Here is a 21,116-nt window from a genome sequence, read left to right as displayed (position 1 = left end):
CCTCAGCTAGTGTCAGACCACCTGCAGAAAATGTTACTGTTCGAGATGGAGTTTCCAATCAATGAGTCGGGGTCTCATCTTCAACCTTAACAAAGGCTGCCATTTATAGTGGTCATCTTGGACACAGTTGTCTTGAAGTTCTTTCTGCCCCTGCATTGAGTCATACACATCCAGACTATGAGCAAGATGTTTTGGGCTAAAGCTACTGTTCAAGCTTTCATGGTTCTTAGACACCAAGGTCTGTTAACATTCAGCCCCTTCTCAATGCCAAATATAGGCCCTTGAATGCAGCATGTGCCCACATTGAAGAACTGTCAGTGACAGTTTAGGTTTCACTAAAATGTGAACAGGACTTTGCTGTGTAATTGTGACCTAGAGCAGCAGGGGGTCTGAGGCTAGTCCTTGTGGCAAGGAAGCCCTTGTGGCTGGTTAGATACGTTGTTTGACTGTGGATTAGGAGGTTGAGAGATGAAGTACTGTTCTATCCATAAATTTCAAACTACACTTATCAGTAATTAGGAATATTATTACAACACTGTAAAAAAAAAAAAAGAACCATCTGTGGCTCATGAATGTCTGAAATCAGTTCTTGACAAAATATTCTTTTGTCCTGATTTTGACGGTTTTTGTTGCACACAGTTTCCAGAGTTCACCAATTTTGCCGTAGATTATTTTCCATTGCTTCTCAGGCCTGTATTGTACAAAGGAGACTTATAAGTGGCCCACCTGTGCAGTGACTCTCCAGAACCGCCAACCTTCAAGAGACGCACCAAATGGAAGATGCTTCTTCCATGGATTCATTATTGCAAGTAGTGCGCCACAGTGGATGCAGTATTGAAACCTGTGAGGAGAACATAGCCTCTACAAGAGATTAGTCTTTTGAGACTTTATTAAAATCTTGTGAAAATGTATTTGACCCCATGAAGATGTGGAGTCACACTAAACTTAAAAGTAGGCACAAGCTAGGACTAACTAATCTTGTTAATTTGTGATTCCACTTGGAATCTGCTTGTGCACTAAGCCGACTGGTTTACTATTTTTTCTTCAGCACATGTTGAAGACCAGCTTGTGGGCTTGTATTAGGTGTTTTCCTTAGTAACTTGAGCACAAGTGGTAGATTCCCACAAGCAACAGAGCTGCATACACTAACGGCAGAATGAGGAATGTAGCTTTAACCGCTCAACACTGCAGCAGAGGTAGCTTCAGTGTCAGAAAAGGAATGGTCCAGGAAGGAAATGTGCTGGATGTTTAGAGTACTGGACTGGTGTCCTCATGCAGAGCGGTATTCAATTTTGCCTAGAAACCTAATTTGTCATTGAGCGTTGATGACGGGTTACAGTAAAATGTAATACTGTAAAGAATGTGAAGAGCAGGACAAAGTGGTAATCATTGTTACTTAACGAATTTCATTGTAGTCTTGCTTATAAATGTTCAACTAACCTGCATTTAAGATGTTGTTTATGGTAGTGTTCTTGTAAATAAATGGTTTTCTGTTTGCTTTGACAGATGGATGGTGTTTCTGGGAGCGACGGTGAGATAAATATGAGTACTGAGGAGATGAAAACGAATGGGCTAACTGCTCGATCGGGCAAAAATGCAGGAAAACCTAAAAGAAGACGGATAGCCCATCTGTCGGACAGCGATGAAGGCTCTGATGACGAGTTCAAGCCGACTGACAAGGATAAGGTCAGCAGTGATGAAGTCAGCAGCGAAGCAGATGAGAGTTCAGATTCAGAATCTGAATCCGAATCTGACCTGAATGAAGAAAGCCCAATCAAAGTCCCACTGAAACGGAAAAGAGGAACATCTAACACCAGTGTCCCAAAAAGGAATCTGAAGAGTGACTCACCTGAAACACCAAAGCGAACAACCAATGTTTCCATAGAAACTAAATCTAAATTGTCATCTTTCTCTGCCCCAGAAACCTTTGAAGCCCAGTCAAATCTGGGCAGCGGGGGAGGGAGTGGCACAACTTTATGGGACCATGAAAGGATTGTGTGGCTTCAAGATGGCAATAGAAAAGATGCAAAAAGACGACGACAGGATGATCCAGAATATGATCCATGCACTCTTTATGTGCCTGAAGACTTTCTTAATAAGTGCACACCGGGCATGCGGAAATGGTGGCAGTTGAAATCGCAAAACTTTGATTGTGTTCTATTCTACAAAGTTGGGAAATTCTATGAACTATATCACATGGATGCTGTAATTGCAGTAAATGAGTTGGGATTGACCTTCATGAAAGGCACTTGGGCTCATTCAGGTTTTCCAGAAATTGCATTTGGACGATTTTCGGATGTTCTTGTACAGAAAGGGTATAAAGCTGCAAGGATTGAGCAGACTGAGACACCAGAAATGATGGAAACTCGATGCAAATCCATGTCACAAGTCAGCAAGTTTGACAAGGTTGTGCGCAGAGAATTGTGCAGAATTATTACAAAAGGAACCCAAACCTACAGTGTGTTGGATGGTGACCCATCAGAAAGTCACAGCAAGTACCTACTATGCGTAAAGGAAAAGGCTGATGAGTCTTCGGGCCAATTTCGTGTGTATGGAGTTGCTTTTGTTGACACCTCAGTGGGAAAGTTTCATATCGGTCAATTTGAGGACGACCGACATTGCTCAAGGTTCCGCACCCTGGTAGCACATTATGCTCCAATACAGATCTTGTTCGAAAAGGGAAACCTCTCTGTAGACTCCAGGAAAGTACTTAAAGGCTCCCTTTCTTCTTCCATTCAAGAAGCCCTTGTCCCTAGCTCCCAGTTTTGGGATGCATCTAAAGCATTAAAGGTTCTCATTGAAGAGGGATACTTTGAAAGTTGCAAAAATGGAGACGCCCGTAGTGCGCTTCCATCTGCTATAAAAAGCATGACTTCTGAAAATGACTCTCTTGGCCTTACTCCTCGAGAAAACCGGGAACTGGCCCTCTCAGCCCTTGGTGCTTGCATCTTCTATCTCCAAAAATGCCTCATAGACCAGGAGCTTATCTCTATGGCAAACTTTGAAGAATACACTCCTGTTGATGTTGATATAACAAATGCCAAAGAGATGGACAATTATTTTGCCAGATCTAATCAGCGAATGGTTCTGGATGGTGTAACCCTGACAAACTTGGAAATTCTGCAGAATGGAACTAACGGGTCAACAGAAGGGACTTTACTAGAAACCCTTGACACCTGCTGCACTCCATTTGGGAAACGTCTACTGAAACAGTGGCTCTGCTCTCCTCTTTGTAACCCCTCCTCTATCAATGATCGCTTGAATGCCATTGAGGATCTCTTGGCAGTACCTGACAAAGTGTCTGAAATTGGCGAACTCTTGAAAAAACTTCCAGATCTTGAAAGGCTTCTCAGCAAAATCCATGGTATTGGCTCCCCACTCAAGAGTCAGAACCACCCAGACAGCAGGGCGGTCTTGTACGAAGAGATCTCTTACAGCAAAAAGAAAATTGCAGATTTTTTGTCTGCACTGGAAGGATTCAAAACTATGCACAAAGTCATTGAAATTATGGAGGATCGGGTTGATGACCTGACATCCAAAATTCTTAAGCAAGTTCTTACTATGAAAACTGAAAACTCTGACGGTATCTTTCCTGATTTGTCCTCGGAACTGAAAAGGTGGGACACCTCTTTTGATCATGAGAAAGCTCGTAAGACTGGTGTCATCACCCCAAAAGCTGGCTTTGACCCAGATTTTGACCAAGCGCTGCAAGACATTAAAGGCACTGAGCAACGTCTGCAGGAGTATTTGGATAAGCAGCGCACACGACTAGGGTGCAAGTCAGTTGTGTACTGGGGTACAGCGAAAAATCGCTATCAGTTAGAAGTCCCCGAGAGTGTTACTGAACGCAATTTGCCAGAAGAGTATGAGTTGAAGTCGACCAAAAAGGGCTTTAAACGCTACTGGACTAAAGCAATTGAGAAACTGTTTGCAACTCTGGCCAGTGCTGAAGAGCGTAGAGATGCAGCATTAAAAGATTGTATGAGGAGACTTTTCTATAACTTTGATAAAAATTACAAAAACTGGCAAACTGCAGTCGATTGCTTTGCGGTGCTTGGTAAGTCATTTCATAACTTTGAGGCAATGGCATCACATGCTCTATAGGAAACCATTATACACTAATACACCGCACATGAAGGGTGTAATTGTCACATTAAGACATTCCGTCAAAGTCACAAAAGCAAGTGCATTGTTAAATTTAAGACTTCTATATGTTAAGTCCGGGGGAGGGGGTGGGGGCACAGAGCATTTATTCTCCATTTCTTATTAGTCACCATTGATGGGTACCAATCAAGCAATATTTTGTAATGTGCCTCCCTGAGCCCCATAGAGTGATTGATTGAACTTGGGAGTATCCCTCACTACTCCAGCCCACTGAGCTTCCAATATGGAGACCCCCAGGGCACCCTCCCAGTGATCTTTATAACGGGAAAGGGAGTATGCAGATTATTTATATATAAAAGAAAGTGCCCTTTGAACCACTACACCGTTTCGCAAACCACTCAATGGGTGTGAGTTCTCTTGTGGCAGCCTCCTGCATGTCTGACTGGGATGCCCAATGTATTACCTGATTGTACCGGTATCGTTCTGTGGGAGGGAGTTGAAAATCTTGGGCGCAGCTCTCATGGGTTCGTACGTCCCAATTATGAAACAGATCTGAGATCATAAGGCAGACCCCCACCCTCCATGCCTCCAAGGGGCCTAGCTGCAGTGCCGGTGGGAATGCTGGATTAAAATGTATAGGCATATTAGTGATGGGAAGGTAGTCCGCCCCCAGCCCCAGTGACCATGTCTCGCGCTTCTAGAGTTCTGGGTGTGCTCAAGTATGCGGTCAGCGGTCGGTCTGCTTTGGGCTTCCACATTACGTCCCATATGTATTTCCCCATAACCGTTCTACCCATATGTAGCCAGTTTTGTCAGACTCCCTGGCGGACCACTCTGGGATTACCCTCAGCTGTGCCGCTTTATAATATATGTTGAAATCTGGTAACGCCAAGCCTCCTACGGCTTTGGGCATCCGTAGCACCCTATGGGAAAGCTGTGCCCTCCCTCCTTGCCAAATGAACTGTGTTACCATGGAGCGTAGAGTCGAGAAGAAGCTACGTTCTACTTCTATTGGGAGGCCTTTTAACATTTAGAGTAATTTGGGAAGAACTGACATTTTATTGTGTGAATCCTCCCCAACCAGAATAGATATAGGGGTGCCTACCTCTTTAGGTCAGTTGGCTCAAAATAGTTCCGATATTTTGGGGTTGATTGTATTGCCTAGGTATGTAATCCTTTGAGTCGCCCACTTAAAGGGTGTAGATCTAGTGAGACCCTCCACCTCCGCCAGAGGTACCGTCAGATTAAGCAGATACGACTTAGATAAATTAATGCCTGCCACGTCCTCAAAGTGTTGCAATTCATCTAAAGTAGCCGCCGTAGAGGGTTGGGCCAAGGAGAGCAGGATATCATCCGCAAAAAGCAAAATCTTGTGTTCCACCTCTGCGAATCGAACACTATAAATCTGTGCATGCTGATGTACCTTGGCTGCCAATGGTTCTATGCTTAGGGCAAACAGTAGGGGGCAAAGGGGGCACCCCTGCCTCGTTCCCCTCCTAAGCTGAAACCCTCCAGAACTTACCCGATTAACTAGCACCTTAGTGGTTGGAGTCTAGTAATTGACTTTAATCATGGTCAGGAATTTTTAGCAGAAGCCAAACCGCCTCATGGTGTGGAAAAGGAAGGGCCAATCCACACGAACTAATGACTTCTCTGCATCTAACGCCAGAAGAACCACCGGTACTGATTTTTTTGGAGATTTCTTTTTCAATCAGACTATTGGTGGAATAATATTGTGTCTGCCCTTTATAAATCCAGACTGGTCTGGGTGTATCAGGTCTGGGAGGAGGTTGTCGAGCTGAGTTGCTCAATTTGTTTTAATACAGTTTGGCATCTAAATTCAGCAGGGCAATCTGACAGTAGGAGCCGCGTTGCCTGTAGTCCTTACCTTGTTTGGGTATTAAGGAGATTACAGCTTCACTCATAGTCTGTGACCACACCGTTCTCGGCCATTTAGTTAAATAATGTGACGAGATGCAGAACTATTTCGTCCATATAGGCTTTATAGAATTGGACGGTCAGTCCATCTGAACCAGGAGACTTGTGGCTTTTAAGATTAGTGATCGCGCTATGGATTTCTTCTTCCGAAATGGGACTCCCTAAGCTTTCATTTTGGGCACTAGAAACCTAGAGTAGGGTCACACCCCGTGAATATTCTAACTGTGTAGCTTAACTCTTATGATCCACCATATATAAGCATTGATAAAATCTGCCAAAGACTTGTGCCTTTTCAACGTCGTGCATAAGTAATTCATCTTGTTCACTGCAAATGTCTCCTGTGTATTCTTTCTCTTTTTTTCACTCAGCTGCCTCGCTAAGTGGGAGCCAATCTTATTGCCCTGATCAGAAGTTGTTCGCCGAAGGTGAAGCTAAGAGTTCCGCCTGATTTTTGTAAATGGCACTGAGTTTCACACGCAGTGCCATTACCTTTTTCTGCAATGACAGGGTAGAGTTGTCTTTGTGGAGTCTCTCTGCTTTCTGCAGTTCTGTTTCTAAAGATTGACGTTCCTCAAGTTGAGACTTGTTGAGGTTGGAAATTAGGGCTATATGCTCTCCCCAAAGGTCCGCCTTGAAGGCGTCCCAGTTGTTTAATGGGGCAGTGTCACTCGGGTTATTGTTCTAAAAGAAGTAGTTTATGGACGCCCGTAGAGAGTCTCTCAGTATGCTATCCCAGAGTAGGGATCGTGGGAAAAACCACCTCTTATATTTAGGGGGCGAGACTCCCAGTCGATACATGTAAGCAACGGGGTGTGTTCTGAAAGGGTTATCTGGTAAAAGGTCGCTGAATGTAAAACCTGACGCAAGTTGTTACTTACATAGACGTAGTCGGATCGGGGATAGCTTCTATGGGAATGAGAGAAGAAAGTGTAATCCCAGTGCTCAGGGTGTAGCGTGCGCCATGCATCCAAAAGCCCTAAGTCTCCAAACGTTCTTTTGAGAGATTCTGTAAAAACTGCGTGGTTTGAGCGTTGTGGATGTGTACTTTCTAGCCCCACCTCCCACGTAAGGTTAAAGTCTCCCAGCAATATGATCACCTCATCCGCAAACTCCCCCAGGGTAAAGAGAAGCATTGAGGAATTTCACCTGGTAAGTGTTGGGGGCATATAAAGTGGCAAACGTACATCGCTATCCCATTATGCGACCCTTGACTATAAGATACCTCCCCTCCCTGTCCGCCTTGCATCCCTCTGAGGCAAACCGTAAGGATTAGTGAAAATAGTGCCACCCCGTTGTTTGGTAGATGCTGATGATTTGCACATTCATGGGTATTCTTCGTTTCTGATGGTTCTCCCTGGAGCGCTTGAGGTGGGTTTCCTGAAGTGCTACCACATCATGCCTCTGATCTGTTTAGCGGGTGAGTTAAGACCCTTTACATTCCACGTTAAGGTTGTGATGATCATTATCTAACGTGCCCTATGGACCACCGCTTTAGTTTGGCACCATGAGTGTTTCCCCTCCTGTCAAAACCACCCCCATCTGACTCCATCTCTGTCCCGAGGATCAACCTCTGATCTGATGGTGAGATCCTCTTGTTACCCATAACCATCTGTGGAGATCCCTTTAAGATGGAATGTTAGAGATGTTGCTAGGATGGAATGTTGTTCAAGGAAGGGGAGGTTGGAGCTAGAGAGCAGGAGAAGGAAGCTGGAGGTACCTGATACTCTGTACTACCAATAAAGATATTCAACTTCAAACTTATGTGGAGAGATCTTTACATTGGCAACGAGGATGGGATTTGCATCGTGTGTTGCTGCAGTTGAAGGGCGCCGTCTTTATGAAGACCTCCTCGAAATATCCTTAGGTGTAGGTGATGGGCAACCCATAAATGTTTGACATGAGCATGTCAATGTTGGAAAAAAGATTTATTTCAAAAATTAATACGGTGTTAGAAAGGCACAAATTTTTCTGTCGTGCACAGAAAACGGATGAAGACATTGCAACTTATGTTGCTGCGTTAAGGGGACTTTCCTTAACTTGTCGCTTTGAAGGATTGGCAGATTCACTTATACGTGATCAGATTGTGAGGTGCACTAACAATAAGAGTACGTGAGAAGTTGCTCATAAAAGATTCTACGTTGGAAGAAGCAATTCAAATAGCGAAAGGTCTGGAACACACAGACCTGTGGATAAAAGAGATGGACAAATGTACTAATTCTACAATTCCTAGAGATGTGCGGTCAAGTGATTCAATCCCAAAGAATTTAGATTCTAAGGAACAAGAAGTTCACACGAGTGTCAACGAGACAAAGTGCAAGGCCTATAGTGAAACCGGCGGGGAAGCTGCATCCTAAGTCCTCCAATAAAACTGTTGAGGTTCCTAATTCAAGCAGTGTTACTTCACGAGCCAATACCCGTGTTTTTAAATGTTACAGGTGTGGTTCGCCTGGACATATTGCTTCTAGCACCAGATGTATGGCCAGGAATACCTTATGTAGAGCGTGTGGTAAGAGAGGCCATTATGCAAAAGTATGTCATTCTAAAACCCAATACGTGCACGAAGTCGAGGATACCTGTGAAAGTATCCAAGAATTCATGTTATGTATTGAAGGTTTCTCTGTCTTTGATGGAGAGTGTTCCGACATTGTTGGTAATGTTGATATAACCACTGAGAGTACGGACAAACTAGAAAAACCGCATTGTATTATAAGCTTTGATACAAATAATGTAAGGATGCTAGTAGATTCAGGGAGCTTATATACTTTACTGTCCAAAGAAATGTATCTTGAAGCATGGGGTGACAAGAGTGATATGGAGTCCTAGTGTAAACCCGATATCAGAGCAGTAGGTTACGGAGGTAAAACTATTGACATCTTGGGACTGAAATGGATGGTAATTGGGTTTGGAGGAAGGAAAGTTTTTGGTCGAGTCTATCTCACAAAACAAGGGTCCAATCTGTTAGGGTGGCGCCATCAGAAAGATCTGGGAATAATGTTGAATCCAAACGCTATCGAACCGGTTAAATCCACAGTCATTCATGATGTTGATGACTTTGAGGCTAAAATAATGGAGACATTTTCTAACGTCTTCTCTGATAAGCTAGGAAAACTTGCAAACTTTTCTCATAGAATAATCCTCAAGAAGAATGCAACACCTGTGGTTCATAGAGTAAGGAATGTACCTCACTTGATGAGGGGTCCCCTTCAAGATGAACTTAACAAATTACTGCGTGAGGGGATTATAGAGCCGATTGAAGCCTCGGAATGGTTGGCTCAATTTTAGTCGCACCTAAGGATGGTGGTGCCAAGATTCGTTTATGTGTGGACTTGCGCGACTAAAACAGAAACATTTGGGTCGATGGGCAACCTCTAACCAACATATCAGAAATGCTGACTGCCATGGGTGGAGGGGAAGTTTTTAGTGTTATCGATATGTCTGCAGCATATCACCAAATTGATCTTAGTGAGGAATCAAGGCATCTTACTTCATTTGTAACACCTCTAGGTGCGTTTCGTTATCGAAGGATACCTTTTGGTTTAGCGTCTGCCTCTGCAGTATTTCAAAGAGTCATGCACCAGATTTTTGTGGGTGTAAAGAATGTCTTATGCTTTCAACATGATGTATTGATTGTGGGAAAGAATAGTGATCACCACGAAGTATTGTATGAAGTACTGAAACGTATGGGTAGTAATGGGTTGACCATAAAAAAAGAAAAATGTCAATTGAAAAGGAAGTGCGTAACCTACTTGGGCCATGGAATTTCGCAAGATGGGATAAAGCCTAAGAAAAGCATTGTTTCTGCCATGAATAATGCTCCTAATTTATAAAGGGGTTTACAGAGATTGTTGAGCCATTGAGGTTACTGATGAAAAATGGAGTTGCTTTCGAATGGAATGACTTGTGTGAAAAAGCGTTCTCTAGTGTGAAAAGAGGTATCCTTCATGCACCCACCCTAGGACATTTTAACGTCAATGCTAAAACCTTTGTTACAACCGATGCAAGTGCAGTAGGAATTGGAGCAGTTTTATCTCAAGTATGTGATGGTGTAGAAAGAATCAAAGGGTTTGCCTCTAGAAGACTCCAGGGTGCCGAGGTTTCATACTCTGTAATTGAGAAGGAGGCTCTTGCGTGCTGTTGGGGAATTAAGCATTTCCGTTATTTTGTTTGGGGTTTGCCCTTCAAGGTCCGCACAGATCACAATCCCTTAGTGCATTTGTTTAAGGGAGGTAGAGGTCTGGAAGCAAATGTAACTCCTAGGATCTCGAGATGGATTTTATCTGTACTTTAGTACAATTTCGAAGTAGAGTACGTGAAAGGTCTGAAATGTAGTAGCTGATTGTTTGTCCAGGATGCCAGTGGATGTTGTGGATACAGATTGTGATGATGATGTGGATGTGATTAAGTCTAATGAAGAACAAGCCTTTGGTAAAGTGGAGTGGGAGTCTGCTATGTCTAATGATGAGGTCTTGCTAGAAGTGATGAGATGTGTATCAGGAGGATGGAAGGAGAGTCACTGCCAAGATATGCGCTTTAAGAGTTACTGTCATGTGGAAAGTGAATTGAGTGTGAGGGAAGTTGTGGAGGAGAAACAAATTGGTTCCCCCGATTACCTTAAGAGGTAAAATAATGAGTATATCTCATGAAGGACATCTGGGGAGAAATATGACCAAGAGGCGTATTAGGCAATCTTTCTGGTGGCCAGGTATGGACAACGACATAGAGGAAGTAGTGAAGGAATGTTACGCATGTGCAAGGAGTGACAAAACAAAGGTTGTAAGACAACCTCCTCTTACGTGTAGGGAGTTTCTAAAGAATCCGTGGGAGAGATTGGCGATTGACTTTCTTGGTCCCATTTCTAAGCTGGGTCCACGTGGAAAATTCTTGATGGTGCTGGTGGACTACCATTCTAAATGGTTTATTGTTGAATCTACTGACTGTATTGAAACTGAGAAGGTAATTGGATTTTTGGAAAGAGACATTTATGAGTGAGGGAATACCTAAGACTCTTGTTTCGGATAATGGGGTCCAGCTTGTTTCTAAAAGAATGACAGATTTTCTTGGTAGTTTAGGTATTGTTCATGAGAGGGTGGCAATGTTCAGGCCGCAAGCTAATGGTTTAGTTGAAAACGTTAATAGTTTGTTGATGGAGAACATTCAGCTCTCATTAGCGAATGGGTTGTCGTGGTCTGAGGAACTTAAGAAATTGGTATGGTCTTATAGAGTGACACCACATTCAATTACTGGTATCTCTCAGTTCGTATCTCTTAAAGGGCGTGAACCAGGAATAAAAATTTCTGGGGTGGCTTAAAAACAAGGAATGTGTCTGGGTGGATCGAGATGCAGTGGGAAACAGTGTGGTGAGGCAGCAAGAGACTGCTAAAAATTATTACAATATGAGGAAAGCAGTAAAGGACACTGATATAAAAGAAGGTGATTGGGTTGTAGTGAGAAGAGGTGGAGTTGTCATCAAGGGAGAGAGTAAATTCTCTCAACCTGTACAAGTGAAGTGTGTAAACAAGAATGTCCTCATTCTTGCGGATGGATCTGCTTGGAGCACGGGAAATGTTTCTGAATGTCGTGCTCCTTAATGTACTTGTATAGCAATGTAATTTTTTTCTTCGAGTTATTGAATAAGTATATTTTCATTTTGTATTCTCAATTGTATTTTGTGTTGGGGGGGTGGGGGAAGATGTGTGGAGATTCCTTTAAGATGGAATGTTAGAGATGTTGCTAGGATGGAATGTTGTTGTTCAAGGAAGGGGAGGTTGGAGCTAGAGAGCAGGAGAAGGAAGCTGGAGGTACCTGATACTCTGTACTACCAATAAAGATATTCAACTTCAAACTTATGTGGAGAGATATTTACACCATCCCCATGCACTACCTCAAAAAACAACCCCCTAACAAAATCTAAACAATGAATTTTCCCCCTCTTAAACAATTATAACCAGTCCTTACCCACTAGGGCATTCCCCATAAGAAGCACTAGGGCTGGAAGGAAAAGGGACGAGGAGAGGGAGAGCGCCGTGGGCGGAAGAAGACCCAGGAGAACCCAACACTTCAACCTGCGCCTTCAGAATGTATTGAAGGTCCAAACTGCCCACTTTGTCCATTCCCGTGACGCACCGACCTCCCTAACCCTGGAGCCCCTTGGTAGATCTGCGGTCCAGCAAGGTGAACTGTCTTCAGCAGGTTTTGGGGGATTTTCTGACAGCGTGGCGTCTTCCATTGTCTATCCTCTGGTAGTCTCAAGCCAGGGCCCGGCCATTCCTTCGTTACACTCTGCTTCAGCTTGTATGGACTGTGACCCCCAGGCCCAAGATCTGCATCACCTCCTGCACCTCAGTTACTTGGCGCGATCCTGAAAAGGGCGAAAGACATGCCTTGAAAGGATACCTTGCTGGCCTTCCTTGCCGCCTGGAGGATTGCCTCCTTCACCCTGAAGGAGTGTAGTTTGAAGAGTACATCCCTGGGTTGACGTTTCTCTCCACTAACCGGAGGCCCCACCCGGTTTACTCTTTCAATTTTTACCTCCAGACTGGATTCCCCCAGCAACTCTGCAAAGAGGCCCTGGCTAAATGCCTCTAGGTCAGATCCTTCCGCTTCTTTCTGCAGATTCCGGATGCTTACGTTGTCTCTAAGCGATCTGTTTTCAAGGTCCTCATTCTTTAGGGCAGCAGATTTAAATTGACCATGGAGGAGCTCAACTGTGTTCTCTAGCCTGTTCGCTCGGCCCTCCAAGTAGTTGACCTTGGTTTCCAGGTCGACTGCCAAACGCGTCCACATCTCTCTGGAGAGAGAGCATACAAGAGCTTATGTCTAATCTCAGAGACCCTAATGAGGCGGCCATGTCTTACTTAAGCTCCTCCTGCAGTTATTTTTTAAAGTCCCTCAGTGAAGCTAGGAGGTCCTCTTTTGTGAGGGCAATGGCATCAGGCTCCAGCCTAGGAAAAGGTGCCCCCAACCCCCGGACTTTGCTGAGGCGAAATAGTTGGATACCCTATTTCTCTGGGTCGTCTTCAGCGGTATCAAGGGGGGGGGGGGGGGGGAGTGGGGAGGGTCACCCACAACCAATACATCGGTATAGTGCCCCGCTGCAGCAGAGTATTATTACTCTGGGGTATACTAAGGGATTCTTCAAAGCCTCCAGCCGGCACCGTCTGGTGACTGCTGCGCTGTATATCGCTTCGGCCTCCACTCCGACCTCTCACAGTGCTCCAAGGGGTGACATTCCTGGTTTCCCACAGAAGGCATAGTTAAAGCATAATCGGTGGGCCTCACTCAGACCTTCTCATGTGGCCCTGCGGGTCCTGTGTATTCATTGGCTGCCATCTTTAAGTCCGGCAAGCGGCCGTTAAATGCAGACTGACACTCTGTTTCTGCCAGCCGTCGGTGCTCACTGCCAGTCTCCCATGCAACTTTGGCTAAAGGGGGGGGGGGGGGGGGCGGGGGGGGCGGTTTAGAGTCGTCTCCACATCGGCCGTCCTCATGGTTTTGCCTAGTCAGGGTAGCGTGCCTACCGCACCCGCGGTGCTTCCAGTCTCCAGTCCAGGAAGTAGATTTGGCACCCGATCTCCCCCCCTCCGCGCTGCCTCTTTAGCTTTTCAGGTGTCCCGAGCACATTTGCCGGCCCACTCCGCGCTCCGGTGTGTGGAGCGCCCCTCAGGCTCGCATCACCTCTGTGTGCAGCCGGCCTGCCGGATTGCACATCGCCGGCTCCACAGGCCCTTCTAGGAGGTCTTCCAGATCGGGTGCTGGTCAGTGGGGGTTCCTCAAGCGCTCCTCTCCCGCTCAACACCGGTAGGGAGTAGTCGTCCCTCTGTCCTGGCTCCAGTACCTCCTCCGCCAGTGAGCTTCCAGCTGTATTAAGGGAAATGCTGCGGAGCCCTTGTGTATCACGTCCACACTGCCATCTTAGTTGGCCACGCCCACAAACCTTCATTTTGAATGCATTTAAGGCACCCCTAGGTTAGGCGCAGAGGGCAAGGTGCAATGTATTTAAAAAGCAGGACAAGTACTGTTAAGTTTTACATGTCCTGGTAGTGAGAAACTCTTAAATTAGTTTTTCACTAGTGCGAGGTCTAGCTCTTACATAGCATAATGTTGGAGTTACCTTAACACATTTAGAAGTGTAATTTCCCAATGGGAACAGGTGACTAGTTCATGTTTGGTGTCTCTGGAATTCTAATGAAAAATCCTAACTTATGGTGAAGTTGGATTTTAAATCACAATTTTGAAAATGTCACTTTAAGTTGGCATGTTTCTGTCTTAGCTATTTAGTGCCTGCACCCTGTCTTTGGGTCGCCTGACTGGGCGTTGTTGACGATTGGGCTTTGTGTAATCCTCCTAGAGAGCCACACATTATGAGGAGCTTAGGTGTAACTGTACCGGCATTTGCACCAACAACAGCACAGAGACAGCCCTTATTGCAGCCACCAATTACATCAGAAGCATCCTCGACCGAGAAACAGCTGCACTCATCCTCCTCGACCTCTCTGCAGCTTTCGATACGGTCTCCCACAAACCATTCTTTAGAAAGCTTCAGCACTTTGGTATCTGTTGACCGGCCCTCAAGTGGATATCTTCTTCATCACGGACAGAACTCAGTTTGACTTCCCTCTTACTCCACAGAACCCGAGAAACTCCTCTGCGGAGTCCCTCAAGGATCCTCGATTAAGCCAACACTCTTTAATGTTTACATGACTCCCTTCGCAGACATCGTCTGAGCCCACAGCATCAACCAAGTATTCTACGCCGATGAGGCAGTTTATCCTCTCCTCTCCCTTATGGACTCAGTCCGCACTGCCAAAGCAAACTTTGCCAACTGCATGAGCAATATCGTTGCTTGGATAAAAACAACTGCCTCCACCTCGACACAGAGAGAACTGAAATCCTAATCTTTGTCAACAACTACTTCCTCTAGGATGCCTCTTTCTGGCCTCCGAACTTGCACCCCGCACCCACCCCGGCCTCCACCCTCCCCTGTGGACCATGCCAAGAACTTCGGTATCATCGTGGACACTAACCTCTCCATAAGCAGACAGATCAGCACTGTCTCCTCATCATGCTTTCACATCCGCGAATGCTACGTAAGATTTTCAATTGAATCCCACTGAAAAAAGACTATCCAGGCTGCTACCTGCTTTTGTGCCCCAAGTGTTCCCTAAGGGCTTGTTGGCTTGCCTCCCCGTTCTTTCAGAGTTTCAGGGCCATTGGAGACTGCATCTGCATTATTGCCGTGGGACTCTGTCCAGAAAATCCCAGCTTTCAAGCAACCCCGCGTTTTATTCTGCTACAAGCACATCGCTCTGCACTCCCTGGCTGAAACACCAGTGTTGTGATTTGGAACTTGTGCCTGGGAGTGGCGCCTCGGGCTGGGGTAGAGTGCTTCACCGACCTTCAAAACTCGTGCTTCGTTACCTGGGCAAGACTAAGGAGTCACGCGATGTCAGCCCACCCTTTTGTTACTGAGGTGCTGGTAGGGAGCCAGTTGCACTGTCCCCACTCGGACCCTGGACACGGAATACCAACATGGTACGGCCGCATCAGTTGCTCGTCGCTGCAGTTGGGCCCTACCCTGCATCGGATCACTGGCCTCAAGTTTAGGGGCTGACCAGATCGGCCTCTGGGCCGGCATGCCAAAGCCATACGGAGATGACCCGCAACTGTTTCACCCAGAGTTTGGTCCTCCTTTTTCTTGTGTACTTAAAAAATGTACCCTAAGCACTTGTGTGGCCCTACACTCCCGATTGGATAGTTCAGTCCACTTGTCAAGTCCCAGTGGGGATTGTTGTCCATTTAAAAATATTACTGTAAAGCCCCGAATAGTCATGCATGTATTTCTTGTCTGCATTTACAGAGGGGCTGCTAACGTAAGTGCATACATGTAATTTCGATCGTGCTGACCTGGTTTTCTACAGGACAACTAGTAATATCCTTCAGTGTTCGTAACTTGAAAAGTACGTAGAGGTTGAAGTCGTTTTGATATTGCTTTCTTCATAAGGAATACTGTTTTTAAACGTGCATATCTTGACCAGCATACCTTGTATTTTTGTTGTTTTGGTCCTAATGTGTTTATAATATAAAGCCTTTTCTGCCTGACTTGGATGCATGTATGCAAAGGTTCCTAGAGAAAGGAAGAGGAGGACCAGGAGCTGGATGAGAGGTCCGGGGCCCATGCTCCTTGGGTTGTGGCGCAAACAAAAAAATATTTTATAGGTGAGTTCCATCAGCGAGAGAACGTTAAAGCAATGTTCCAAAATGAACTGAAACAAGTAATTGAAAGCATGCAATTCACTAACGATCTACATTGTTAATCAGTGCAAAAAACGATGGGTTGAAAAGGTTGATCAATTTTAGCTACCAGTTATTACTCCAAGCCGCATTCCAGTTAAAACATTCCCCCCGCCTCCCAATGGTAAGTCATCTGTTACAGCAGGACTAGAAGAAAACAATGCAGGCAAGTAAATCTCTTGTTACTGAGAGCAAACTGAAAGTAGTAGGTGATTTTTGGGTGCGAAGGAACATTACATCGCTATTGCATTAATGACTTTTCAGATAACCAAATTTCATAGTTGTTCATGAGTCATGTTGATGAATTTCATCAGCACTAAGCACGGGTGAAAATATGCTGAATAAAGTCTGCTCCTTTCTCTTGAAGTGCCTAACCCCAAGTCTCTTGTTCAGATGTGCTGCTGTGCCTGGCTCGCTACAGTCGAGGAGGGGAGGGGCCAGTTTGCCGGCCTAACATCCAGCTGCCTGGTGATACCACACCCTTCCTGGAGCTGAGAGGATCACGCCATCCATGTGTCACGACAACCTTTTTTGGGGATGATTTTATTCCAAATGATGTTGTAATTGGATGTAAGGAAGACGATGACGAAAGCAGTGAGGCTCACTGTGTGTTAGTAACTGGCCCAAATATGGGCGGCAAATCAACACTCATGAGACAGGTAATCAGAAGTCACGTGATTGAAGGACGTGGTATGCAAGCTGCTTTTATGTTTTCACCTCACTTTCATAAAGACTGGCTTATTGAAGAAAAACATTGTACCCAGAGGTTTTTAGAGTTTTAGTATTGCTGCTTTGTGTGGTTATGTTGATAAAGTTTAATGAGATAATGTATCATTATTTTGCTACTTTGCTTATCATCCATTCTGTTCAGTGTTATTTTTCCGAAGGAAGTCAAAAAACCTTCCATGCCCACTTCGCCAGTGCTTTTCATAGAAACCTGCTGTTGTCATTGCTGGAGTGGCCTATTACCATGGCTGTCTAGTTGTAAATCTGTTTGAATTTGCATTGTCCCCTCCTTTGTGGAGATGTGCAGCCTTAGAAAGTGCTCCCACCTTCTCTGTATGGCCCAATGTTTACCCTATGTGGTGCACCTAAAGTTAAAAACGTGCATCATGCGAAATTAGTCTAAAGTGTATTTCACTCGTACTGTCCATTCAGTGTAATACCATGGTTGCTCTTTGAACGTCATTGAAAAATGCAATCAAATGGCGTGGGAAAGGAGTGTGTAGAGTAGAACTCAATTCTGAAAAGACCGTAGGTCCATGCATGGATGTCTTCTGGTATAACAATCACCTCCCATCACTTTATTTCTTCCCTGGCCCCCTTGTGTAGAAAACTGTTTAAAATTGGTGCCAGAATAAAACTGTTTAATTGAAAGGGTCCTAATGAAAAAAACTAAATTAAGTAATGTTTTAAGGCCTCGACCTGGTAGGCTAATTTACTTTTGATCTGATTACTTCTATGTCACTATTTTTTGTTCCACTGGGTCCTTCCTTTCATTATGGCTGTGTGGTCACACTTGCCGCTCCTTGTAACTTCTATTTTTGGTTATTGTTTTCTAAAAAAAAAAAAAGTTATTCTCCCTGATGTGATTTAAGTCACTAAAGGTAATTACCTATGGGCTGATGACTGAAACTAAATGCCTACTTACTGTTGTAAGCAAAGGAAGAATCCAGCTCTTCTTTGGGTGACTGTGAAAGAACTGATTCTTAGAATGTTCTTCCTAAATATGACTGGTCAATGCTGTAGCTAGGATTTCATGTAGAAAAAATAAGGTTTCTCATACGAGGAGAACGGGGCTCTACAGAGCAGTGAATAAAAGACTCCCCTTGGGATCAAGATGGCACACAGTGGATACAATCACTCACGACATACAACCACTCAATTGACTCTCCTCCGCCCCACCTCATGCAGTTGGGTGTCCTATAATTTTATGCACATACCACCAGAGAGGAAATTTATATAAAGCTTTAATGATAGAGACCACATATAGATACTCAACATATTCATCGTAATCTCATAAACCATCCCTTTCCAAGCCCCAAACAGTATTAGCGCAACAGGATACAATCCAACACAAATATATGGTATAAAACAATAATCAAATGGGAGACCCCTTAAAAACAGTGCTGCTACATCTGTTAGTGGTGCTGATCCTTAATTTCTAAATCAACAAGTGTCCTGATGGAATGAATGTTTATCTAGAAGCTTTCGTTGTAGTCTGATTCAGCACATTAATACGTAGACACGTATCAGTGGAGTAAACCAAATCTCGGCCACCATCTTCAGGACAATTATTTGGGTCTAGACCTTCCCCGGGTTTGAAATAAGTTCATTTATTATCAAAAAGGACAGATATATGACAAAGGATTAGAACCAATTGGAGGTATCCATCACAACAAGCTCTGTCAAATCTCAACCAGGTGGCATTTAAAAATCAATAAATCACCCATAATAGGTGTCCTCCGCTAGGCTCCCACAATTAGAATGAGCTTGAAGGCCGCCACATTAGGCGTTCAAACACAGAACAGGTCATCCCTCCCAGTGCAGGGAACCAAACAGGTGGACTCAATCCCCTTAGCTTTCACTCTTACAATCTTTCTCTCATTTCTGCCATTCAGTCTAGAGAGGGCCTTCATTCCCTCCTTCACTCGCCATATAAATGCGGTACACTATTGTTGCAATATGGTATGGTCTGCTTCTATTTTCTATGTTCCTAGGCCTTTTCAGGGCCTCTATATACGGGGGTATCACCTTCTGTGGTCTCCAGGTATTGCTTCTGGGGGGTGGGGGATGGTATTTATTGTTCCCAACTATCATCCTCACACCTAAGTGACACTCATTATTATGGGCATGTTCTCATCACCTTCGATGGACCCAGAACTGTGCTCAGATACGTATACATGTCATCTTTCCCCAGTCCTCACTTGGAATAGGGATGAAGTCTCCTCCTCAGGTCTTCCTCGATCCTGATATATAGGCGCACTACTTGTGGATAAGATTTATCCCATGCTTTCTCAAAGCAAGCAGTAAATCTGTGGGGACGGCGGCTTCCCACTCCTAAGTGACTCCCTCATTCTTAGGCTTACCTCCTGCTGCTGGTTTTCTCGAAAGGGGACTCGTTACCCCCAATTTGTTTTAAAAGATTTTTGGAGGCACCCAGATTTATTCATAGGGGTTGTGTGCTCTTTCGTCTGAAAACCAAAGAAACCCTCTATTGGAGCCCTCTCCTGTTTCAATACTGTCATACTATAGTGTTAGTGCCTCATCCCTTAAGTCCCCCTATCATTTAGCATAAAATGACAAAATCGTTAGGTGTCTAGGCTCTCACACTCGTTTCTTCACTACAGGTATATGGACCTCATTTTGGACTGCAAGAGGGCTCACCGCTTTCACCTGTAACACTGGGCAGTTTCCCATTAGAACTACTACGAGGATCGGAAAGGCCCCTGTCGTTGGAGACTGACCACCACCTGATAAATCCTCTACCTCGGGCCCCACTCCTCCAGAAATCCTCTTGGCCTTCTTTGGCTGACTCCCTGGACTTCCCCATCTCTTGATAAATATTATGGCTAAAGACGCCTGGCAATTCTCACCTTATACCCTGCTCAGGTTTGCAAAGCTTTCCTCCAATGTCCAAAAGGACCGTGGCTCACGTCTGGCGGTTTGAAATGACTCCACTTCCTCCGCTCACTGTTGGCTCCCGTGTACATCAGAACCAATTGGACGGGCATGGGAAACAAAAGCCGCGCTATCTTGGAGTGGCAATCACAAACCCACTTTCGTTTTAAGGAGGATTATATTATGAGAATTTTAAAGGCAACTAGGTTAGTCCACTGAAACGAGTCAACGTATTCATGTGTTTAATCTGATAACGAGGGATTCTAGATGAGAAACATACATTCCATCAGGACTCTCGGTTAAGAAATTACAGATCAGCACCTCTAACGGATGTAGCAACACTTTTTTTAAGGAGTTTCCCATTTGACCATTGTTTTATACCATATATTTTTTGTTTGTTAGTATCATGTTGCGCTGATACAGTTGGCGGCTTGGAAAAGAACTGTTTTTAACTCATGAGATTTGTTTTTAATTGATATGGTTTTAAATGTGTTAGGAGATTATGATAAATAAGTTGGGTATCTGTATGTGGTCTCCGGGATATTAAAGCTTTATATAAATTTCCTCTGTGGTGGTATGCGTATAAAATTATAGGACCCCAACAGCATGCGGGGGGCAGTGAATTGTGCCAATGTATGTCGTGAGTGATTGATTGTAGCCACTGTGTGGCATCTTGATCCCAAGGGCAATAGTTTATTCTACTGCTAGGATTTTATGTACAGTTTGAGAGCAAACCAATCCCCAAAAACAAATTTTAAAGATTCCATGCACTGCTTTTTAGGTCTCGGCTAGCGTAGGCTGCACACATACGCAGTCTCGCTGGCGCGATTTAATGTTTTCAGGTCTTTTCGTTAAAGGGCTTTAAACCCCGCCCCTCTTTTCCATTGGCTGGCGTCACCGTTTATGGTAAACTGTGGCCAGCCATTGGAACATAGTTGTTCATGACGCATTTGCTCGGCTTTTTAAGCCGTCCCACTTGGACGGGCTCGTCCGCTTTCTGGCTGAAGTAAAAGGTTTCTTATCTTTATGGGGCCAAACACATGGCCCCATAAAGATAAGAAACCTTTTAGCAGGGGAGGCCGTCCAAGTGGGACGGCAGAAAAAGAGAAAAGTATACGTCATGGCGAGCGCTTCTGTTTTTTAGGACTTGTGCCCTGGTACCG

At 44.6% G+C, this 21,116-nt stretch overlaps 1 protein-coding gene across 1 annotated transcript in view; it reads left to right on the top strand.

The window, feature by feature from the left end:
- Window positions 1-21,116, top strand: part of MSH6 (mutS homolog 6) — a 163,117-nt gene that overhangs the window by 65,587 nt on the left and 76,414 nt on the right. The window contains exons 4-5 of the mRNA XM_085612737.1: window positions 1,507-4,057; window positions 16,726-16,991. Coding sequence (XP_085468863.1) covers window positions 1,507-4,057; window positions 16,726-16,991 — 2,817 coding nt within the window. The remainder of the gene's footprint in view (window positions 1-1,506; window positions 4,058-16,725; window positions 16,992-21,116) is intronic.

The sequence above is a fragment of the Triturus cristatus genome, chromosome 6 (genome assembly GCF_964204655.1).
Source record: "Triturus cristatus chromosome 6, aTriCri1.1, whole genome shotgun sequence".
NCBI lineage: Eukaryota > Metazoa > Chordata > Amphibia > Caudata > Salamandridae > Triturus > Triturus cristatus.
Note: the sequence above shows the minus strand (reverse complement) of the source record. Positions and strands in the feature narration are given on the sequence as shown.